This window comes from Poecilia mexicana, unplaced genomic scaffold (assembly GCF_051168715.1).
Source record: "Poecilia mexicana isolate PSO_F unplaced genomic scaffold, ASM5116871v1 scaffold_21, whole genome shotgun sequence".
NCBI classification, from domain to species: domain Eukaryota; kingdom Metazoa; phylum Chordata; class Actinopteri; order Cyprinodontiformes; family Poeciliidae; genus Poecilia; species Poecilia mexicana.
The window spans coordinates 12187457-12210425 of NW_028263390.1; the positions used below are offsets into that span (position 1 = coordinate 12187457).

General features: G+C 38.5%; 3 protein-coding genes and 2 non-coding genes across 5 annotated transcripts; 3 read left to right on the forward strand and 2 right to left on the reverse strand.

Annotated features, from left to right (window-relative positions):
* Positions 1-673: 673 nt before the first annotated feature.
* zc3h14 (zinc finger CCCH-type containing 14) lies at positions 674-6212 on the forward strand. The gene is made up of 17 exons (XM_014990763.2): positions 674-897; positions 1214-1256; positions 1342-1456; positions 1537-1577; positions 1691-1856; positions 1940-2252; positions 2968-3134; positions 3390-3490; positions 3684-3839; positions 3921-3983; positions 4277-4418; positions 4573-4775; positions 4869-5007; positions 5130-5269; positions 5468-5550; positions 5642-5747; positions 5996-6212. The coding sequence occupies exons 1-17, from the start codon at positions 862-864 to the stop codon at positions 6001-6003; spliced, it is 2022 nt and encodes a 673-aa protein (XP_014846249.2). The 5' UTR covers positions 674-861; the 3' UTR covers positions 6004-6212.
* Positions 6213-7239: 1027 nt separating this feature from the next.
* Positions 7240-7535, forward strand: LOC148153048 (signal recognition particle RNA). The gene has a single exon (XR_015761887.1).
* Positions 7536-9869: 2334 nt separating this feature from the next.
* Positions 9870-10050, forward strand: LOC148153049 (signal recognition particle RNA). Its single transcript, XR_015761888.1, has one exon.
* A 599-nt stretch (positions 10051-10649) lies between these two features.
* Positions 10650-14333, reverse strand: eif2b2 (eukaryotic translation initiation factor 2B, subunit 2 beta). The gene is made up of 8 exons (XM_014990760.2): positions 14079-14333; positions 13549-13669; positions 12566-12717; positions 11468-11631; positions 11288-11383; positions 11076-11213; positions 10924-10990; positions 10650-10838 (listed from the first exon to the last, which is right to left on the reverse strand). The coding sequence occupies exons 1-8, from the start codon at positions 14248-14250 to the stop codon at positions 10681-10683; spliced, it is 1068 nt and encodes a 355-aa protein (XP_014846246.1). The 5' UTR covers positions 14251-14333; the 3' UTR covers positions 10650-10680.
* A 540-nt stretch (positions 14334-14873) lies between these two features.
* tmed10 (transmembrane p24 trafficking protein 10) lies at positions 14874-21421 on the reverse strand. The gene is made up of 5 exons (XM_014990761.2): positions 21186-21421; positions 19363-19483; positions 19034-19107; positions 16762-16888; positions 14874-16159 (listed from the first exon to the last, which is right to left on the reverse strand). The coding sequence occupies exons 1-5, from the start codon at positions 21369-21371 to the stop codon at positions 16038-16040; spliced, it is 630 nt and encodes a 209-aa protein (XP_014846247.1). The 5' UTR covers positions 21372-21421; the 3' UTR covers positions 14874-16037.
* Positions 21422-22969: the final 1548 nt, after the last annotated feature.

A 22969-nucleotide genomic window follows, 5' to 3' on the forward strand; every position in this document is an offset into this window, starting at 1 on the left:
GACTGTAGGCAAGATCCTTCCCGTCATTGTTAGATGGCATTGAGGGGTTGCAAAACAGGAAATAATTGCTGCGTAAAACACACACACACACACACAGCAATGAAAATTAGAAAGTAAAACATGCGTAGAGCAGATAAGTATGCCAACACAAATGAGATTGTAATAAACGACCTAGAGTTTAAACAAAGCATCAGCAACTGGCAATATCTTGTTTCACCACAGCAAGGTGTGATTCTTATTCTTATCTGAGCTGAGCACATTGTTCAAGTTGTCTTATTTTATTGTCAAACACCTTCACGTTATAGACGATCTAACTATTGTAAATAGCAATTTTCTGCATTCAGAAATCAAATGTTGTCTTGAGCAGTCTCTTGCGCCATCTAGTGGTTGACGGATGATTCGCCTCTCTTTTTTTGTTTCAGTGTTTGCTTTTTTACCCTTGCCACAACATATCAGTTTTTTGCTGACTTGTTTTTGAAATTTTTTATTTGATTAAGTTTTATTGTATTTGAATTCATATTTGGTTTTCATTTGTTTATTTACTGTATTTTTATTCAGTCCAGGCAAAACCTACATATTCTCGTTGGGACAGTGGGACAATGAAAGACATTAAAAAAATTAAAATTAAAATTAAAATAATAAAATAATAATAATAATAATAATAATAATAATAATCTTTTCTTAAGTTCAAAGCATAAAAGTTGAGCAAAACTGAGGATCGATTAAACTCGTGTCCTCTCGGTTCCGCTTGGTAATCACGTGATTCTACGTCACATCTGTCCCTAGCTGTTTCGTGTTGCATGTGTTATTAAAACAGTTCCCTCTTTTTGAAATATTGTTTGCTTGAATAAACAAGCAGGCATGGAGATCGGAACTGAAATAAGCAAGAAAATAAGAGTGAGTAGCTGTGGATATTGCGTTTGAACAGTCCGCCATGTTTATAAAAATAAAACCGAGCCGCTGCTAGCTCTTTAGCTTGTTAGCTTCAACGAGTCTAGAAATCAGTTTTTTTGTGCGCAGGGTTGGTTATGTGGCCCTCTGTTTGCAGTTCAGCTTAGTATGTTTGAGCTGTTTAATTTGCTTTGCTTTTTTTGTAAACCTCGGAATATTTTTCTAAAGTTTTACCATTTGAAAATGGAATCAGGGTAGCTAATATGCTATCCATACTTTACGTCGCTAATGCTATTTGATCTGTCGGTTTGTTGTCTTTCAGGCTGCTATAAAAAGCAAGCTCCAGGAGCTCGGTGCTTATATTGGTAAGCTCATGAAACAAGCGAAATGCATGGGACACACGCTGCTGAAATTTGGAACATTTCTTTAATGTTTATTTTTCTCCTGCAGATGAAGAGCTTCCTGACTACATTATGGTGATGGTGGCAAACAAGAAAACCTCCCAGCAGATGACTGAAGATCTCTCCCTGTTCCTGGGAAACAACACAATTAAGTTTACCACTTGGTATGATCAAAATGAAGTTCTTGCTTTCTGAGTTCACTCTGTGTTTCTTTCTATCATAACATTAAATTGACCTTCTCTAGGCTGCATGGTGTCCTGGAGAAACTACGATCGGTCGCCGGAGGTGAGAAACTTCTGCTGAAGTAGTTGTTTTTTCTGTACTTTGCTAACCATGATCTGATGTTTTATCGTTTGTCTGATTCTTTTTCTTTTTTTTGTTGTTTGTTTGTTTTTTAGAGCCACCACCATCTCTAAGGCATCTGCAGTCCGACTCTGTTGCCGTGTACGGGAAGCCGTGTATTGATGAAAATGGCAGAGCAGAAGACTTGAAGCTGCTGGCAGTGTCCAGCTCGCGGACCGATAGGATGGAAGCACCTGTGTCTAGTTCTGCTTACGACAGCAGGTACCTGGAACGCTTTGATATACATAGTTTGTCTACAAACGGTTTTTCCAAGTAATGTAATACTGATGCTTGTTTCTTATCAGGAAAGGGATGCTGGGGAAAGGTTTCTCGCGACATACCTCGACTATTAAGCCTCACACCGAGCCGCTCCCCTCGGAAGCCGTCATCGATATCAAACCTGAGATGGACGACGATCTAATTGCGGAGGAACCTGTAGAAATGGGAAACGGTCGCACCCGCGCTGCTAGTCGGCCGACCCTTGAGATCTACAGACCCGGTCAGAGCAAGTTTACGTCTGTGAGCTCTCTGGAGATGTGTCGGCCCCCTGAGGGATCCTCAAGCATGAGGCAGCAGGACGGCAGAAGCAGCAAGGCATCCAGAACCGGGCTGAGCAAGGTACAGGGATGTTTTTTTTTTTTATTATGATGCTTTTCAAAAGATGTTTAAATTCTTTATGTTTTGCTTCAATTGTAGGATATCTTGCTTATTTTTTATTTCTTCAGATTATTTGAATATTTTAATAGGTTTTAGCTTTTAAGTTTTGTTTTTTTTTTTTTTTGGTAATGTCGGAATCAACGCCTTCATTTACCACGAGTCTTGTGTTGAACATTTAGACAAAATAGTCTGTTTTTAACCACTGAACCTGTTGATCAGGGGTCTGCGATTCTGGATTCTGGTCCTTAAGGGCTACTGTTCCAATTAATCATTGCTGGACCAAATTTGAAGGAAAAAAATAGAAAAAAAATGTCCAAATTTGGGTTTTTCCTTCTATTGCGGTACGTTACGTTTACAATGCACGTCATTTTAAACTGTCTCAATTAAAAACCTCAGAAAAATAGTGGGACAACCTCATGATATTGTGCCATTTGCACCAAATTGTACTTTTCCTAGACGCAACTAAGAAAAATTGGGTCCGACGACAATAAATGACCCAGTTCTCACATTTAAGTTCTTCATTTTTATATCTATCATAAAATAACTGTAGAGAAATCAATGGTGACACCTTTGTTTGTTTCTTTTGTTTTGCCTGTGATGTTCAGCTGCTAGGCGGACGTCTCTGACCAGCATCTAGTCTTGTTCTTAGTAATGCCCACGTTCCTCCTTTGTACAGCAAGAAGAGATGTCCCGAAAGAGAAAAGCTCCCGTGGCAAGTTCTGTTGTTCGAGTGAACCGAGCCGATGACGAAGACAGCGACGATGCAGAAGACGACGACGACGCGGGTTTCGGCAGCCGCAGCCTCTCCAGCAGAGTCTCCCTTCCCTCCAAACCAGAACGAAAGTCAGTCTTGCCATCTCTGAATGTCATTTAAAAATATTTCTCTCTTTATTTTAGGACGGAAAAAACACAACTAAGCATTATGTTTTGTTAAATCTTCTAAAAATGTCCGTGTGTGTGTGTGTGTGTGTGTGTGTGTGTGTGTGTGTGTGTGTGTGTGTGTGTGTGTGTGTGTGAAGCTTAAATCATCTGCATTCTTTCCTGGATTGTAACTTTTTTTTTTTTTTTTTTTTTCTGGTGGGTGTTTAACTGTTTCAGACCGACTCTCCCACCAGCCAAGCAAGCCAACAGGAATCTGATACTGAAGGCCATCTCTGAGGCTCAGGACTCGATCACCAAAACTACGTCCTATCCCCCGAGTATGTTCCCGTCAGCCACGCGTCAAACACACCGTACCAGCATTCCATTATCATTAGCTATACAAACTAGTAACTAATTATTTGAAACATTGCTTAGAAAGTTTGGGGCTTGCTGCAGTCTAAATCTTTCTTACTTCAAAGCAGCAATTTCAAATCTAATCTCTGCTCTCCTACCCGAACCCCCCCCCCGCAGTCCTGCAGAGACAGACTGTTCCTGTGGCGCCCCGTACGCGCTTGGCCAGCAGCGAAGAGATGACCGCAGCCCTCCAACTGATGCAAAACCTGCACAGCCTGGCGCCCAGGGCGGAGGCATACGCCGCCGGCGACCAGCCCGCCTCCAGAACAACAAGTACGCAGGAACCCAACAGCCGCTCGTCCGTGTCATTGACTTAAGTGATTTATTTCTGTTGTTTCGTTCTTCCAACTCCAGCGAGATCATTGGCGTCGCGTCTTCAGCTGGACGGCAGCGACGCAAGACAGCAGCGTGAATATGGTAGGTGATGCTTGATTTGCAGAGAAGACCAATGTCCAACTCTTTTGTCTACAACTTTCAGACCAAATATTACATATGTTTGGTCACTTAGTGTGGATGTAAATATACTGACTTCCAAGGAATTATTTATTTCAAAATCCTGATTTTAGCAGACGTCTAAGAAATAAAGCATGCTTCAAAATGCAAAATTTCTAAAAAAGTTTTCGTTTGTTCTAATTAAACAGGGAACAAAGGATAAAATGTAAAACCCACCCACGAAGTTTATTTCCACGTTTGTTTGTTTTTTGAACCAGGCGCCGAAGCCCCTGCTGGCTGTGAGCCGAAGAGCTCCGATACGCGCTCCTTCATAATGAGTCGGCCGGTCATAGAGGAAGCGTCTGCCCGAAGTCAGCAACAAGTCCAGCCGCCAGCTTTGCCCCGCACCGTCCAGGCCAGGTATGCACAGAGCACGAGCTCATTACGAGACGAAAAAGTTCAAGAATTGTGACTTTTTTTTTTTTTACAAGGCATCAAATGTTTCTGTTTGGTTAATGTGTATGTTTTTGCTGTCTCTGATGACTCCGCTTGCTTTCTGTGGTCACGCTTACAGAGAGGGCGTTGACACCTCGAGTCCAAAGTTCATCGTGACATTAGACGGAGTACCGAGCCCCCTGGGCAACCTTACGGACGGAGACATGGAGCTGGACGACGTGAGGCCGCTCTCAAAGGCTACAGAGGCAGCCGGCCACGTCTACAGAGAGTCTAAAGTCAGCGTCCTGGACAGGTTGCAGGGAGTGGTCACACCATCTGAAGGTGTGTGTGAAGGGGGGGTGGGGGGGATGATGCCATCGTGGGTAAAAACGTGATTGACACACGTAACACTTTCTTTACGTCGTTCATTTACAGATGGGAGGATGGACGTGGACGTGGCAGACGAAGACGACGTTCCGATGAAGAAGCAGAAAGTTATGGAGCGCTGCAAGTTCTGGCCCGTCTGCAAAAGTGGAGATGAGTGTGTTTACCATCACCCGACGGCGCAGTGCAAGTGAGTGGCTTTAGTAGAAAAAAGTTAAATTACAAAGGCATTGAAGGTATATTGACAGCTGATTGACTGTTGTGTTTTTTTTTTTTTCTTTTCTTTTTTTTTTTTTGTCTTTTGTTTTTCAGGACTTTTCCAAATTGCAAGTTTGGAGACAAATGCCTGTTTGTGCATCCTAGCTGTAAATATGACGCTCGCTGCACGAAGCCAGACTGTCCCTTCACTCACGTCAGCCGCAGAGGCACTGTTGCTCCACCACTCAGACCAGGTACGTTAAACAAATAACGCCTATAAACTTAGCGTTAAGACATTTTTTTTTTTTTTTTGTTTGAACATGTAATAGCCAGTGAGATTCCAATGTGATCTGATATTAAAAAGAATAAAAGCCACAGCTGTAGCTGCATGAGTATTAAAACATTGCCGTAGCAACTTCTTGTTACTTATCGTTTGTAACTTGTTTTTACAGTTGTGCAGCAAAGTTCGAGTGCAACTGTGTGTCGCTTCTTCCCAGAATGCAAGAAGTTGGATTGTCCGTTTTATCATCCAAAGGTAGCAGCTCAGCACAGAGGCCATTATCCACATTGTCAACTATTTTTGTGTTCAAACCGAGCAGCTCTGACTTGTTTCCGTTCCGCTGCAGCCCTGTCGTTTCGCGACTCAGTGCAAACGAGCGGGATGCACTTTCTACCATCCAACTACAGCTGTGCCTCCGAGACACGCCCTGAAGTGGACGAAAGACAGAGCAGGTGAACCGTAGAGGAACGTCTCAAAGTATTTTCTCGCATAAATTAGAATGTTTTTAGCCTTTGACAAACTGGTTCTCCTCAACCAAACTAATGAGATTAATCTCTTTTTGCACATATCTCTCGTTTTCACCTGAAACGGTTAACGCCCGTCTTGATGAGTTTCAGTAACGTTGCCATGTCGATAATTATTGTGGAGTTAATTTTATGTAAATTTGCTGCATGCACTAAAAAGATTTTTTCTTTTCCAGCTAATTAAACCCAGAGAGTCTGATGGTCAACCATCAAGCCGTGGAAGATGATGTTCTTCTTCTTCTTGTGTTTCTGGAGCGTCATTAGTAAATGTAACCATTAATTATGTTCTTTTATTGTGTTGTTTTGACTGATTTGTATGAATTGTTTTGTAAGATGAAAAGCGAGTTTCTGCACGTGCTCCAGATATTAAAGACTCAACAATGTTTCTATTTATTTCACGTTGTCATTTCTTGTTTGTTTGTTTGTTTGTTTTTTTTAACAGGCAGCTTTGTAGGCTCAATATTAACCTTTTTATGAATCAGGTGAGGAAAAAGACTTCCTTTTATAGATTCCGATCTCTCCCTGAGAACAAGATTATTTACATCAGCTGCTGACATGATATTAAAGCTTATAACAGTGCAGGGCTCTTATTTGCTCTTCTGCTGAAACACAACCAGTCAAATACGACTTTTTTTTAAAAATACTAAAAACTCCTCAGAAAGGATTCTGTGAAATTATAGTTTTACTACCATAATCTAAAGAAAACAAACACAAAAAACTGCCGTTCAGAGTCAATTTTATGTTTCTGCATCTAGATGTCAGAATAAATTGAATGATTATTTCACTGACAAAAACATGTTGGCAACAACGTTGGTTTCTCAAGTCATCTTTTAGCAACTTCTAGAACCATAGCTGGGGGATTACCACCGACATGATAAAAGGTATAAATTAAGTATGCCAATTCATTTAAAAAGGATAACTTTTTATAATTTAACTGACATTCAGATCACAACTTAAATTAAACATTTTAAAAAATTATCCTTTTTTTTAATATATTTACATTTTTCCATTTTATATATATATATATATATATATATATATATATATATATATATATATATATATATATATGTATGAATTTTATTAATTTTACATGTATCTGTCTCCTGTTTTGTTCTTGCCCATAAGCATTTCTACCACATCATGCAAAAAAGTGTGAAAAAAAATATCCACCAATTGCCATAAGATCTGGATCCCCATGTCTGTTTAATTTACTTATTTTACTCTTTTCCAAGATTCAGCAGAATAAATTGGATTGTATTCCTTGTACTGCCAGTTCCTATAAAATGTACAACCAAGAGGGAAAGCGTTAATGATTGCAAAATTTCAGTCCTCCATAAAAAATAAATAAACTTTAAAAAGGGACATAATTTTTTATATTTTAAAATCGAACAGTAATTTCCATTTACTGGTCAGAGCAGCTGCTTGTTGCCGGGTGAGGTAATCCAAGCTACCTGGAGGCTGAGGCTGGAGGATTGCTTGAGCTCAGGAGCTCTGAGCTGCAGTGGGCTATGTTGAGCAGGGGTCCACACTAAGTTCAGTATAGATATGGTGTTCCTGGGGGAGCCTTGGACCACCAGGTCTTCTAAGGAGGGGTGAACCGGCCCAGGTTGGGAACAGAGCAGGTCAAATCCCCTGTACTGCTCAGTAGTGGGATCGCCCCTGTGAATAGATGCTGCAGTTCAGCCTGAGCAACACAGTGAGACCCAGTCTTTTTATACTCAGCAATAAAGTACTGTTACATCGACATTTACTTTTTAGCATCACTCAGCTGCTTGAACACCAGTTCTAGCTTCTTGTTTCATCAAAAGCCTCCAAAAAGCAGCTGAGATTTGTGTCCAACACCGCCTCCTTCTGGAGAGGAGCAGACACTACATCAAACTGGTGCAACTTAAAAACTTCACACCTAAAGGGACATTCAACTGATAAAATCAAATCAGTAAAATAACCAGCAAGCTGACATGTGATCATTCATTTGTCACACTTCAGTATAAGTAAGTTAAAGTTTCAGGGCTCGTTGTAGCTTTTCTCCAGCACAAATATGATTCTCTCCACACAAGGATGTTGTACCTGCTCTCCTCCATATGGAGGCGGTGCTGGACAAGTTATTATCTGATCAGCTGTTTGTCGCCGGGTGAGGTGGCTCTCACCTGTAATCCAAGCTACCTGGAGGCTGAGGCTGGAGGATTGCTTGAGCTCAGGAGCTCTGAGCTGCAGTGGGCATGGGCGTAGGAAGCGGGGGGGACGCGGGGGACATGTCCCCCCCAATATTGGAGAGAGCCACATTCGTCCCCCCCAATAATTTCACTGCAGTTGCGAAGAATTTTAAAATCTTCCACTCGCGTGCTTTTATTTTGAAGGCGCATAACAGCGCATTCAGCAGAGCGCTTCCTCCCCCTCCCCCCTCTGAACGGCTCAGAGTAAGGGCGGCAGCAGAGAAACTCCGTTTGAAGGAGGTAAACTGTCTGTCAGGAATGTTGCCATAAATATCGCTCGTTTATAACATCTTATTGTCAGTTTACTTTCATATATAGAACTAAATCTTTTTGGTTTAGCTGTTTAAATTCTGGAATAGTCACATGTCCAAAATTTTACCACTAACTTTAACAGTTAGCTAGTCTAGTCACAATGATTTAGACTGAAACAGCAGGAAAATGAGCCTTTTTATTATTTAAACTGAGCAACACCTGATCATACTTAACCACTTAACATGTGTTTATATATTATATTATATTATATTATATTATATTATATTATATTATATTATATTATATTATATTATATATTTAGGAGAACAGCAGTGCTAGAATGATGTTGAAGAAAGGTGAAGAAGCTCTGGTGAGGTCTTCATTTAGTTTATTGAAATATGTATTAACTCTTTTTAATTTTTAAATAAACTATTTTATTATGAGAGGAGCAGGTCAGGGAAGACATAGGAGAGCCAGTTGGCGTTTCAGGGTGTGAAGATATAAAAATTATATTAATTATAATAGAACCAGAAAGGAGAACAGGAGATCAGGTTGATTTCTTTCAACATTTCAATATTTTTTCATTATTTCCACACCATAAGGTTAATGGTTAGAAGATAATAAGAAAAGTGCTTGAGGAGAGGTTTAAAAATAAATTAGTGAAAATTTTTGCTACACAGTAAATAGAGTTGAGATGTATAATAATGTATACATCTGAAAATTAAGTTTAAATTCTCATTCTGTATGATAAAACATAATTTTTATATTTAGTTCACATTCTGACACTGTACATTACTGTAGTGTCTGTTGTAAATCCATGAATCCATGCAGGAACATCAGGCTGCAGAGAGTCAGAGGGAGGCAGAGACAGAAACACATATCCGTAGATATTTTAGTTAAATGTTTGCGGCTGAAAATGACAGGAGAAAAAAAACATTTAGTCTTTTTGCCTCAGTGTTTTTCATGAATCTTTGGTAAGTTACTGAATGCAGGGCTGGAAAGTGAGACTGAGTTAACAGTGAGGAGCTAAGGTGTCTGTTAGACGTGAAAAGTATAATTTTTGTTTATTTTGTAGATCAAACTGTTGCACTGATGTAGAGAGATGTTCAAGAAGAACAAAACTTGATTTTTTAGATTTTATTTTTGTTGGTCAAACTGCTGTATTGAGTTTAAAACTGTTGTGTCTTATTTTATGAGATGTTTTCTACTTTGGTTTTAGAAATAAGTAGAACCAGTTCAATTACCAGTCAATTTATATCAATGCATTTTGACCAATAAGATACATCAGAATCTGGTCGGCTCTGAGCTACCAGAGTTTTTAGCTTGCTAGTTGTGAGGCAAATGCTAAAGTGAGTGTTCATCCTGGAATGACAGTCATTATACTGCATAACTTTAATCTGATTATTGGATTGTAAATAGTAACATGTTAGAATACTTGTTATTGAAACAAGGGTCAGATTAGAGTAACACATTACTGATGTGTTGATGGCATAATTGTTTGACATTTCTGCTCAAGCTATTTACTCATCTGTCAGGTTTCCGATATGCGTCCCCCCCAATGACAGACTCGTTCCTACACCCTTGGCAGTGGGCTATGTTGAGTGGGGGTCCACACTAAGTTCAGTATAGATATGGTGTTCCTGGGGGAGCCTTGGACCACCAGGTCCTCTAAGGAGGGGTGAACAGGCCCAGGTCGGGAACGGAGCAGGTCAAATCCCCCGTGCTGCTCAGTAGTGGGATCGCCCCTGTGAATAGATGCTGCAGTTCAGCCTGAGCAACAAGGTGAGACCCAGTCTTTTTATACTCGGCAATACGCTACGGTCACTCAAATCATGTTTTGGTATCTGAAATCTGCTTTAACACTCATCCTAGCTTCTTGTTTCAACAAAAACCTCCAAAAAGGCATACGGGATTCTTGTTCAACACCGCCTCCTTCTGGAAGACATCTCATACTACACCAACCACATGCATAACTTCTTACACTGCAGCTAGAGAAATCTACAGTATTTTAAATCAAAATGAGGATGATACAAATTTACTCTACCCATTAATAAAAGTCAATCCAACCCACTGCCTTGAGATGCCACCTTATTTAAAAAATAGTGTTTTGCTACAATCAACCCTAAGTAAACATTTGATTAGCGTTTTCACTTGTAGACATTCTTCAAAATTGTCATTTTAAATAGAGAGCCCATTTATCCAAGCAACTTGAAGAGACACTGAAAAATCATTGGAAGTCAGAGTTCAATACTTTTCATCTTCTGTTTAGCAGCTTATATACTGAATCAACAATATCTAAAACTACTTTAGTTTTTTTTTCTTTTTCTTTTCTTATTAAGATAAGTAATGGACACAAAACAGGTTAAGTTAAATTTATTTATTAGCAACACAAATTAAAGCTCGTGATCCTCTGGGTGGTACAGTTCACTCATCAGTCGGTAGATATATGAAGGCGCGTGTCCTCCGATGTTAGATATGAACAGTGTGATGAGTTCTGGAGGAACGTAGTCAAACACCGGGCAGTGCACGTTGACCTTAGAGAGGATCTCACCTGAAACGTATACAATTAGCATATTAACATAACATTCTATCAAAGATAAACGCTTAACTTGTAAAGTAAATCGGTGAGGGTGTACCTTCAGTGAAAGGGAGGACTTCATGTGGGGAGACAAATTTATGGAAAGTGTCCTCCTCGTTTGGGAACTAAGGAGAGAAAGTATTTCTTTTATTATTTGTGTTTAAAAGATTTTTTTTTTTATTAGACGTTTGTTAACTAGTGTTTTCCTACCTGGGGCGATAGCTTGAACATGGGGGCACAGACGATAAGAGGCGTCGAGTGATGCTTGGCGGCCAAGGCGAGAGTGTGCGTACCGTTCACAGCCCTCAAACCGCCGTTGGCTAGAACGGTCTGCGTTCCGATGATGACCTGCCAACCAGATCGTCAAACAAGTTAAATTACACCGCCTTAATATGGAGCGAGTCTTCTGTGAAGATAAATACCTTATTGACCCGGGACATGACCGCAAATATTGCAGCGTCAGCAATCACCGTTGTTTCAATGCCAGCTTTGGATAGGTTGGTGGCCATTTCGTGTCCCTGTTGAAAAGTGAAGGTTTTTCGTGAGCGTTCTTGTAGGTAAACCTTTGCTTTCCAAGCTCTTTTCGATGTACTTCATAATACCTGACAGAAGGGAGCACACTCCGCAACGATGACATGAAACTTGCGTTTACGTGCAGCGTCCCTCAGGAATGCCTCCACCGTGCGGGAGCGCCCGATGGTCATGATGACCTCGTTGGAGTGGATGTGCTCCAGGGCCTGCATGGAGATGTTATCTGTTGTTCCTTCTGCAAAAGGAAAAAGAAAATCTCTTTAAACTTATAGACAAAATATTATATTTTCTCCAGTTTCTTTGTTCCGCTTTTCCCACAGTGAAATTCAAGCATTTCCAAGGTAAGTTTTCAAACGTTTACAGCACCACACTTTGGAGATAAAAGCAACACATTACTGTATGATTATAATTTAATAATGTTAATAATTTTTTGTGGTAGCATCCTACAGCAGGGACAAGGTAAATGATTTCATTAACTTTGTTTAATGTATAAAATATAAGAGAATCAATAAGTTACTCCATCTTATTAGGAGTAATAGTTATTACGTTTAAGCAATCCAAATAAATAATGTTAAAGTAAATTATGTTCCTAATCAAAATAAATGCTTAAAAACAGTATACAAAGAAAGTCAGAAAAAATCTCTATTTTTTTTTTTTTTGCTATGTTTTTCAGTATTTAGCACATAGAAATAAGTTTGGCAATTCTAACTGATCTGAAACAAAATAAGTTTAGTCTGATTTAACTTTAGACAGTGAAAAATATGTATCTATTTTTTTTTATTAGGTCTATGAAAATATCTGATTTCGACTATAAATAATGCTTTCCAACTGCAGGTCTTTAATAAAATGTTATATTACACTTTATTACAAAAGACTGAATATCAAGCACTTTCAAGGACTTGATACAGAAATCAAGCATTTTCAAAATCTTGAAAACACCAAATTGAAATTGGAGCATTTTCAAGGATCCCAAGCACCCATACAAACCCGGATACAAATACAGACCCCTCCACTCTGCTACCACAAAAAAAAAAAAAAAAAAAAAACTGCATAAATACGGGTGTTCTGTGAAGGCCGCAGAGATTTTTAGAGAACATCAGTGAGTAAGCAGCACTGTGGGTTTCAGCTGTGGGTAGTTCAGCTCTGTAAAACCAGCTCCACCATCTTACCCAGCTCAGTGAGAAGCTCGTTGATGGCCTCAATGACATTTGCTTTGAGGGGAGCAAAATGCTGTCTGAAGTTCTCCTCGCAGAGTCCTCCAGAGGTCAGCAGCTTGTGGAGGGACTCCTGCTGGTCTGCCTCTTCGCTGCTCCCTCGAGACCTGAGGAGGAAAATCTCAACAGTTTTACATCAGGTCAATTTTTTAACAGTTTTATTTTTTTCTTGTGACTCTAGGGTGCCAAGCATATTTTGAAGGTGAATCGTGGACTTCTGATTCAAACACTTTCGTTACACTCTGCAGAATGAACATTGAGAAACAGTGCTTCCATAAAAGGAAACACAAAGACAAAGTAGAGGCAAATCTACATGAGGTAAGTGCAGTCTTAGCTATGCAAAAAATGTGTTATTAGATTGTTAAAAATATTTAATTAAAAATAAGTTGAGGCTAACGTGGAAAGTCGTCTTATGATTCAGAATTTTCTACAACTGCATTTATCAGAAGTCTCTAATATTTAAACTTTACAGGGTCTGAAATGCAGGTATTGGGGTTTTTGCTAATTCTCTAAGCACTACATTGTCTAAATTTGGAATGACGGTTATTATTGTGTTATTAGCAGTTTTTAGTACCCATTTTTTCTCTTTAATCCTACTTAAGCAGTGAGTGGTACTTAGTCTGTCCACAAGCTTTCCATTTTGACTTTGACAAAATATTCACTATATTAAATTAAGAATTTGACTAAATATCTAGAAAATCTAGTAGAACGTGATGAACAAACAATCATATGTCATATATTCTGATTCATAAAATCTTAGAATTGAGGTTTATTTTTCTTTTGTCATTACTGCATATGGAAAAATACTCATTTCACAGTGATGTGATAAGTTGGGATATTTCATGTGCTACAAACAGCACTGTTTTACTTGATGTTGTCTTTTTGTCTTACGTTCCCAGTGCATGAACATATCTGACTCCGCAGCTGTCTGTCCTCACCTGGCGTACTCCTCTCTAATGATCTTCAGGACCCTCCTGATCATGTTACCCACTGTGGTTTCTGACGGCTGGGCGGCCGTCATTCTCCTCCCTTCTTTCCGTATTATTTCCATCAGATCACCTAAAAGCAGCAATCAACAAAAAAAAAAAACGTTTTAATGGACGTAGTAGCTGTTACTATATTGTTGCTTTAATTACACCTCTGCCCTAAATCGCCCCTTTTCATTTTGTTATAACATTGTAGAGAAATTACTTATTAGTTTTTTAACTAGTATATTTATAAAAAAAAATGTGGCAAAAATGTTGCTCAATTTAGTAAACGTACACAAATAAGAAACCATGACGTAACTCGCCCTATTTCAACGATTTCACAGATGTTACAGCAGATGTCTGAGATGTTCACAGATTATAACAAACTACACACACACACATTACAACAACAATAGAGCCAATTTCACAGTAATATAGTCCTCTGCATTATTATTATTATTATCAGAGGTTGTCAAAATAAATCAAGTGAGGAGAAGAACCTGCGCTACTCCACCGAGCCTGGGCTGTAATCTTGCGAAGCAGTGCGGTCGTTTCTCGGGCAGTCTCCGCCGAGCCCCGCAGAGGTCCCGCCCCGCTCCCTCCGCGCTTCAGGTCGGACAGAAAGGCTTCAACCCGCTCAGTCAGGTCGGTTTCTTTGTCGGGGCCCGGCATAGTTGTTTTCTAAATCAACGAACCGTCAGAAAAAGAAGACTGCAAGTTTCTACTGTTAATGTTGACCAGGAAGTACTTGTAAAGAACATCCGGTGTTGTAGCACAAAAAGCGCTCCGTCTGTCTCCCTTTATTATAGCGCTTGTTTTCACCAACAAAACCGACTAAAGGGCGAAAGCAAAAATCGTTTGTTTTCCACCATCTGTAGTTAGCTTTATTTTGATATTTGCACATTCTGCGACTATAGACCAGCTGAGCAACAAAGTGACATGCTTTCTACAGTGGCCGCCATTAAATAATCCGTATACCCCATTTAAAAATAAGTACATAAATATACTCTTAATAGTAAAATCTTAAAGTCTGTTGGCAAGCTTGTTTAATTTTCACAGATTTATTGGAAATGAAATGTTTAAGCTGCAAATATGACAGTTCTTTTCACAGCAGGGGGCGCTGTTTTGGGTACAACACCGAGTCGCCTATCAGTTTTTCTGTCGAAGTTTTTATTCGTCGTTTTATTGGTTGAAATTTGGTTCATATATGTATTTTAACCCTAAACCACTTTCTGAAACAAAAATGTATATTTCTCCCCTTCAAAAATATAGATTAAACTACAAAATAACTCATGTAAATCCATCCAATATTTTATTGAATAAAAGCCCAACACAAATTTACAAAATTTGTCAGTCAACATAAAAATTGACTACGCTCCATGCGCATGTTCATTGTTAAAAATGTACCAGGACAGCCTTCAACATTTCCTGTCAAAAGAAAAAAAAGAACCAAAACAAAAACATTAATATCTGAAACCACCCATATTCACATGACCCCAGCCTCAAACACTTGAATGAAAATAGGAACACTGGATGGATCAGCAGGTTCTGGTACTGGGAGGTGATATGCTGTAACTTGGAGTTGCCAGTTTAAAGCAAAAGGGTGCACGTTTGGATAATTGTTCAATTCCCGTCACAGTCGCCAACAACTGCATTTCGACAAGAAAGATTGCATAAATACATTAAAGAGGGGAAAGAGGAATCGCTTGGATATAAGAATATTGGTTCCTCGATACTTTTAATGGATGTTCAAAAACAAAAGAACATCTGAACATGCGAAAATTTAAAGAGAATTTATAATTGAGAACATCAATCTGAAAACTCAACTCCCACCCGCCCCGCAAAATCAAAAGAAAGATACCAGTAGAAGCATCTAGGTGGTAATTACAATATGAAAACAAACTAAAGACAGTTAATTTTAGCTACCGAACATATATGTAGTTTAAGTGACAACACAGAAGTTCAGTGGTTCCAATTGTCTTAAAGGAACAACCCACCATGTTTCTTAAAGCCTTCACTTAATAAAAAGGTGTTTAGTTTATGTGGCCTTGTAAATAATGTGTACATTAACAGAAGGGCAGACATTCACTTGTGGCACATCCACTCAGACCGAGCTCAGAAATAAAAAGAAACCAACTTTTCAAAGGGTTGATGGAAAAACAAAATCCATCTTATTCAGTCAGCTGTAACATTCAAAAACAGTGTAGAAAGAAATTTCTCTCTCCCATGTTTGACAAAGCATTTCTCCCTACAGGTTTTTCATGTTTCCAACTACTAAACAAGCAGGTAAATCTTATTTTCCTGGAAACATGGATACTCTCAGAGCTTTGAAAACTAGATGTTGAGCCCCCTAAACCCTGCTTGTTTTGTTGAAGCTAGTCCAAGGAGAGTGGATTGCTGGGATGTGTTTGCTGACTGGGAGGCAGCGTCCCTCGAGGGAAGCAGCCGGATGAGTCGATCTACTCGATCAGCTTCTTTGCCTTGAAGAAGCGCCGCAGGTAGAAGACCTGCCACGTGGCCAGGCCGATGAGACAACACATGGAGAATACACTGAAGTACAACACGCGTGTGTTTGTAGACTCTGTGGAGAAATTAAAAACGCTAGTGTTATTGGGCAGTAAGAAATTCTTGCTATCCCTGCAAAAAATTAAAAACCATCTAGCTTTCAGATTAGGCATCAACAGCCTTTTCAGTTCAAAGAGCAATTCCTGCCCAATAAAATAACATTTGTCTAAAGCCACAAAACTTTCTTAAACCTTCTCGGTTTCACAAATATACATTGCATTGAAGTTAGTTTTAATGTGAAAACTGATTAATTGTATTTCTATTTTTAGATTAAAGAAAAAATAAGTTTACTTTTAAGAATTCACTCCTCAGTCATTTTCATATTTTTTAAAACGGCAGAAAAGCAGTCAGTCAAATTCAAAACAACTAAATCAAAATCTGTAATTATGAAGTAACTGACTTAAAAACCACTAGGCTCAATCTGCTACAACAGATCTAAGATGAGAAGTTTAAAAACCTTCCTTTATTAGAAACAATTTTTTTTCATATAATTATTATCCTAAGTTAGGAAGAGCCGCTTTCAGAGGCAGAAGAGCCACCAGCTAGTATGTTCATTTTACATACGTATTATGCAATTGCGCAAAAGTACGAATCTGTGTAAGTACTGTGTTGGCGTACCATTGGTATCCCGCATTTCCTCTTCTCTCTTCTTCATGTAAGCAAAGTCATTGACAATGGACTCAGACAGATCTTCCAGTCGCCTGAGCTCAACCTCCAGAGGCTTCAGTTTTTCCACCTTTGCAATCTGGAGGGACAAAAAAATAAAATAAAATAAAATAAGAGAAACAGAAAGCTTATAAAACCTCTAAATAAAATGTTGGCATTCCAAAATAAAGCGGAACACAAAATTGTTGAATGCTCAGTCCAGCAGGTGTCACTCTTGAGCTAAAAATCACAAATAGGGCAAATATTTGCTAGGCTTTCCCTTTCACTTAGATTTGAACACCAACATTATTCAAACGGTGGCTGAAAAGGGAGATTTTGATCATGAACAAAACAACAGCAGTTCTGAAAGGTTTAGAAAATTAAAGGCCAATATTCAAATTTCAAAAACATAAAACCTACATTAATTATAAAACTAACTTGAGTAAGATCCCTTAATAGATGTAAATTTTATATACTTTCAACTTAATTTGATGTTGTTGTTTGCCTTTCTCTTCCTGTTGGAAACATCTAAAATAGCCACAATAAAGACACTGTAATAATTATTGCTCAAGCCCACTTGAGAATATGATAAGAACGTCTCGATTCCTTGGAGGCAAGATAATGAACTGAGGAGTGGCGCAAAACCTTTATTTGTTACTATATATGGAGTTTCCTTCCCATCCCATTCATCTGAGGGATTACAGAGCACAATTTGATAACAGACAACACTAACCCTGGAAGGTTTAAAGTAAAACAAATTCAGATAATAAAACTTGAGGAATCGAAGATTCTTAATCTTGGACTCCCTGCTTGTACCAACGATATGCTTCACGACATATTACGACCTTCATTCTGCCAGTTTCCTTCTGTATAACAGATTTATCAGAGCAGAGGTCAGGGGACCGCTGACCGGAAATATTTGTGGAAAACCATACTTGTACATGAAGATATTATCATAAGTCAACAAATCTTGCAAAACATTCTAGGAATGCACCCACACTCTGTGCAGATACACATGTGGGTTATCGTGGAACATTAAATATTTGTTGCTTTGGAGAAAAGGAACATCTCATTCAGTCACTCAGTTTGGTGAACAAAATTTACCAACGTTGTGTTCAAACATCAGATCGGTCCGTGCTCGGTTGAGTGATGGGCACTGAAGCTACTGTACTGTTGGAGGAAAATCTTAATAAAGTTCCCGAGTTATAAAAGGGAAAAATGGTTACGTAGCGTTTTCCTGTCCAGAAGACGTGATCCAAGTTACACGGAAAGATCAAAAGCTTATCAGATCTGGCACGGCAAACATTTTATTCACTTGACTGAAGACACAAGATTAACCATGTCAAAGAATAAAAAAAAACCCTCATCCCCCCCTTAATGAGCTAAATTAATCAAACACAGCCTTTGAAATCAATGAAATTCGGTGCAGTCAGAAAGAAAAGTTGATAATCAGGAGGAAAAGGGAAAAAAAAAAAGTTTCACAGCACAGATTGTGTCTGCCACGCAGACAGCATTGTGTAATGACATTTTTCTTCTCTTTCAAGTACACCCCCTACTGAACAGGTTGCAAATTTATTCAAGCATTATGTAAGTTAATACATGCGTAACACCAGCTCCGCCCTTCCTCCAACAGACAGGAATGCCCTCTTCAAGTTCAACTGTGAATATCCACCGACGCGCCATTCAGCTGAACAGTATGTAATGTTTGCACAACATGTGTGGGCAGAGAAAGGCGATTCTCAGCTACGAGCGACGCGTTTCTTCCTTTTTGAATCCATTAAGAATCACCTGACGCAGACGGATCCTGCGTCAGGTGACGCAGGATTCCCACAGCAGATTCCCACAACAGCAGATTCCCACTTTTATGTAAAGTCCGTGTTCATTATTTTTGTCATGGCACCATTTCAATTTTTAGGTTTACTTGCTGTTTCTTAAAAATGTCTTTTTCACAATGTTGACAAAAGACACCCACGCTACTGTTTGTACAAAGGAAGCAAACTAACTTTTACACTCATTTCAAAACGCCTCCGTCTTTCTACTATTTTTCTAACTCAACTAACTTGATAGTTGAACACAGCACTAAAATCTGAGTAGAAATATTCACGCTGGCATATTTCAAGCACATTTGGGAGTAAAAATCCCATCTGTAAGAGTACTGGGAGCGTACGCAAGACATTTTATCTACAATTTGGATCGGGTTTATTCGACATCAGGAAGCACAGACTTCCGTCTCCTGACACTTTACCTCTTCGTAGTTTTTGGCCTCGACACCATGCTTCATGTCCAGATTGACCAGCTGGTCAGGCACTCTTCCTGTTCCTGCGGATTTTCACAGAATTGAAATTAAACATTGTGACTGCTTATTTTGCAAAGGACAATTAACATTCTCAGTAAACTAAAAAAAAACAACAAAAAAAAGTTATAATTATCTGAACTTTTGAGGATTTAAATACGACAAAAATGTCTCCAGATTATTAAGAATAATACGAGGGATTCACAATACAATCAAATATAGGACTGTATTTTGATTAGATTCCTCTGATAAGCTTTTAATTGCTTTGCGATTTTGCTTACCCATGGGTGATTTGCTTTCAAAGCAAACCTCAAACATGTCGTAGTCCTCTGTGGTGAAGGCAAACTTTCCTTTTGTTGCATCTTCCTTTGAGTAAAGAGTGTGGCTGGAAGAGTCAGTGATCTACAAAGTTACAACAACAAACATTTAGACATATTCTGGCAGAACATAGCCAACATTTTTGGAGTAGTTTGAAAAATCCTTTTTAAATTAATTATTTTCAATAAAAGAAAACTAATTATGGTGGTTATATGTGTATATACATTTACCTGATTTAATATTGTTAATAATGTAAATGTCACCATATTTATATTGTACATATTTTCTGGATTGTTTGCACTGTTGTCGCTGACTTTAATCTCACTGTACGTGTGTACAGTGACTCACAAATTCTAAATATGTTTTTTTAATTTGATTAAAGATTGCAGATTAACAGAACTGTGTGAATCTTTTAGGTTGTCTAACAACGTTCAGAACGCTCAACTATTTCTTTTGTATTTTGCAGCCTTTTATTTTCCTTAGTATTTTTAACATCTTCTGTTGCTGATAGAATAAGAGCAACACTTTTGTCAACAGGAGGAGGTCAGAGAAGTTTATTACCTCACTCACCACTGATAAAATCAATATTAAATCATCTGTACTGAAATACTAAATTCAGGAGAATACATTCATGTTAATAAATAGTCTGAAATCCATCATATTCAGCAGATACTGACTACAATGAGTATTTAAGACTTTTTCAACTTTGGAAGCAACCAGCTGTTAACTTTGTTGCAGTCACATATTTGAGGTGTTAGTCTGCTGCCCCTTCGACTGTGAATTTGAATGGGTCATACTATAATGTGACACTTGAAAAAGTTTGCAAACCACCATCTGGCACACTAAATGCATTACTGTTAGCACAGATTATAATACATTTTAAAAAAGCATTCTGCTTAAACATGTTCATTAACATATGAAGAAACAATCAAATAAAAAATGTGCAGAAAGTTGTTTAGAATCAAAACAGAAAATTCAGGATTATTCCAATTCATGCATTAAAGCTAATGACCCAAATATGACCTTTAATGAATTCATAAAATACCTCCCAGAATATTCCATTTGCGTTTGTGTTTCCAGACTGAAAAAACAAACACTTTTTACTTTCAGCTATGATGAAAATAGATGGGAAAATAAAATAGATTTGAGATTATCATCCGTGATTTCTAGTTTTACAGCATACAAATTCTAATCTTGACAGCTGTTGGCTTTTAAAATATATTTTTAGATTTAAGAAAACATAAAAAAGTCTGGTTGCAGACGCCATTATGGGCCATTAATAAAAATAAAAATTTCCCAAGGCCTGGTTCATGTGAATATTACACACAAACTAAATCTGACGTGTATGTGTCTGAGCAGTCTGTAAGAGTGACGTGTAACAGCTACACAGCGGAGACTATGACACCTACATAAATACTGTAAATATAACTAAATAATGCAGAGCAAACACTGACAATGGGTTTTACGGCTGGCGTCAAAGTAATCAGAGTTTATACAACAAGCAAATTATATCAAAACCAATAAGTGAAAAAACATTGACAGAGCATTAGCTAGCTAGCTGACTGTAAAACCAGGAAGACGAGTTTTTCGGGCCTACCTTAGCAGCAATGCTAACAACAGTTGTCACTGACTAAAGTCCTTCAGCCCTTCAAATTAAACTTGCAAGAGTAAACTATCCCACTGTGTCGCAGCTACTTCTCTTTGCTACTGATATATAACAATAAAAAGCCATTTTGGTTTTATTTGAACTGTGTTTAGGCGTCAACGGCCCCCAGTATATGCTCACCTTCAGGTTAGTTTTGGTGTTCGCCTGCTCGCTGATTTCATACTCCCCCGTAACCAGGACGTCTTTATGGATCTCCTCTCGTAAGCATTTTCTAGAGTTGACCGGTAAAAAGAAAGAAATTGAAACGACGGATTCAATGAGAACCGGTAACAGCAGTAGCGCAGCAAATCGAGCCATGGCTACCATGAACCGACCGACCAACCAGCCCGTGCCAACCAACCAGCTTTACACCGAGCTCCGGTCTCGCTGAGCGCAGCAGCGCCCCCGCTGACCTGGAGGAAGAACTGCTATGTAATGTTTTTAGATGCAGGATGAACAGTCTTAAGTAAGAAGGAGACTCGATCTTTATCCCAGAGATTAACATATATTGGTACTAAATGTACCTTAAAATAAAAGTGAAAGAGCTCGTGAAGTTGGTAGGAGAGTGTTACTCTCCTACCAACTCACTCATGTCCTGCATTTGTTTAGCACTTTATTAAATCTAAGGACTCCGCGCTTTCACCCATTCATGCACAGATGGTGTTAAGAAGAGAGAGAGAAAGAGAGAGAAAGAATGTGTGTGTTACACTCACAGAGATAAGAACTATGTACAGCACAAGCTATGAGAAGAAAAAAAATCTTAAGTTATGATGAAACATCTGAAGAATGATCATGGAAGATTTCCACTTCAAACAGGTTCAATTTCTGTGGCAACACACTGCCCAACCTAGAATCAAGAATTTTGTTGAATGGAACCATTCTGAAGTAGGTCAAATTCTCTCAGCAATTACATGTATCAGTCTGGAAAGGGTTAGCCATTTATAAGACTTTGGACCTTTGAACCCCTGTCAGAGCCGTTTTCAACAATGGAACATGTTGAACAGTGGTGAACCTTCATAGGAGTTTCCAGGTTACTGAAACTTCTTCAACAATGCACCATAGTACGTCAAAGAATTGCAGACCTCAACTGGGATGAGTGTTCATGTTTCAATAGTGAGAAAGAGACTGAGCAAGAATTGCATCCACTGATGAATTCACTAACGGCCATTGTTTGCCAAAAAACAGGAGTTGAAACTTTAGCAAGTGTATATGAACCACTTGTGTTTTTCATTATCTCTGTTGTTTAACTTTTCATTGCTGTTTATCTTAGAAAATTTACGAGCCTAGTAGTGTTAAATGGCTGATGCCAAAACGTTTCTTACAACTACAACAGGAAGTGTTACTCACACCACAAGTTCAGAACCATTTAAAATTCTTAGGTAAACTGGAACTGCAGGAACGACATATTCAGATTGCTTCAGTCCGCATCTGTCTTCACACCTCATGTTATTTATTTTGCAATCAAATTCCACTTTTGATAACCTGTTGCATGGGTTCCCGTCCACTTCCTGTTCCCATGGCATTCCACTTATACAAACCCACTGAATGAATCAGAATATTATTCACAAGCCTCTTTATTGTAGAAACTTAATCACTAAATGGAAGAGATTTTATAGATTAATTACGAGCCTTTATTTCTGTTATGATTTCTCACAACTAACATCAGAATATTGCATCAGACCAATAACACACATTATCCATATATCCAACAAATTATTTCTAAAAATAAATAAATAAATGTTTTTTTGTTGTTGTTGTTTTTTTAGGAAAGATATGTTTAATAACTGATTAAAGGTTACTTTTTCAAAAGCTACTTTTTAATCTGAGAATCAAGACTCATTAGGGTGTATGTTATAATTTATTGACTATGACTCTACACACAGACATTGGGTGTTTTGCTCTAGAAGAAAGACTGTTGCCCATGA

Coding starts and splice junctions, on each gene's coding strand:
- zc3h14 (XM_014990763.2), top strand. CDS start 862: ATGGAGATCGGAACTGAAATAAGCAAGAAAATAAGA. Junction 1,257..1,341: donor GGAGCTCGGTGCTTATATTG/GTAAGCTCATGA, acceptor TTTCTCCTGCAG/ATGAAGAGCTTCCTGACTAC. Junction 3,984..4,276: donor AAGACAGCAGCGTGAATATG/GTAGGTGATGCT, acceptor TTTTTGAACCAG/GCGCCGAAGCCCCTGCTGGC.
- eif2b2 (XM_014990760.2), bottom strand. CDS start 14,250: ATGCCGGGCCCCGACAAAGAAACCGACCTGACTGAGCGGGTTGAAGCC. Junction 11,214..11,287: donor TCATGTCCCGGGTCAATAAG/GTATTTATCTTC, acceptor TCTGGTTGGCAG/GTCATCATCGGAACGCAGAC. Junction 10,839..10,923: donor AGTCCTCCCTTTCACTGAAG/GTACACCCTCAC, acceptor TATACGTTTCAG/GTGAGATCCTCTCTAAGGTC.
- tmed10 (XM_014990761.2), bottom strand. CDS start 21,371: ATGGTAGCCATGGCTCGATTTGCTGCGCTACTGCTGTTACCGGTTCTC. Junction 19,484..21,185: donor ACACCAAAACTAACCTGAAG/GTGAGCATATAC, acceptor GTAACTTTGTAG/ATCACTGACTCTTCCAGCCA. Junction 16,160..16,761: donor GGAAATGCGGGATACCAATG/GTACGCCAACAC, acceptor ATTTCTCCACAG/AGTCTACAAACACACGCGTG.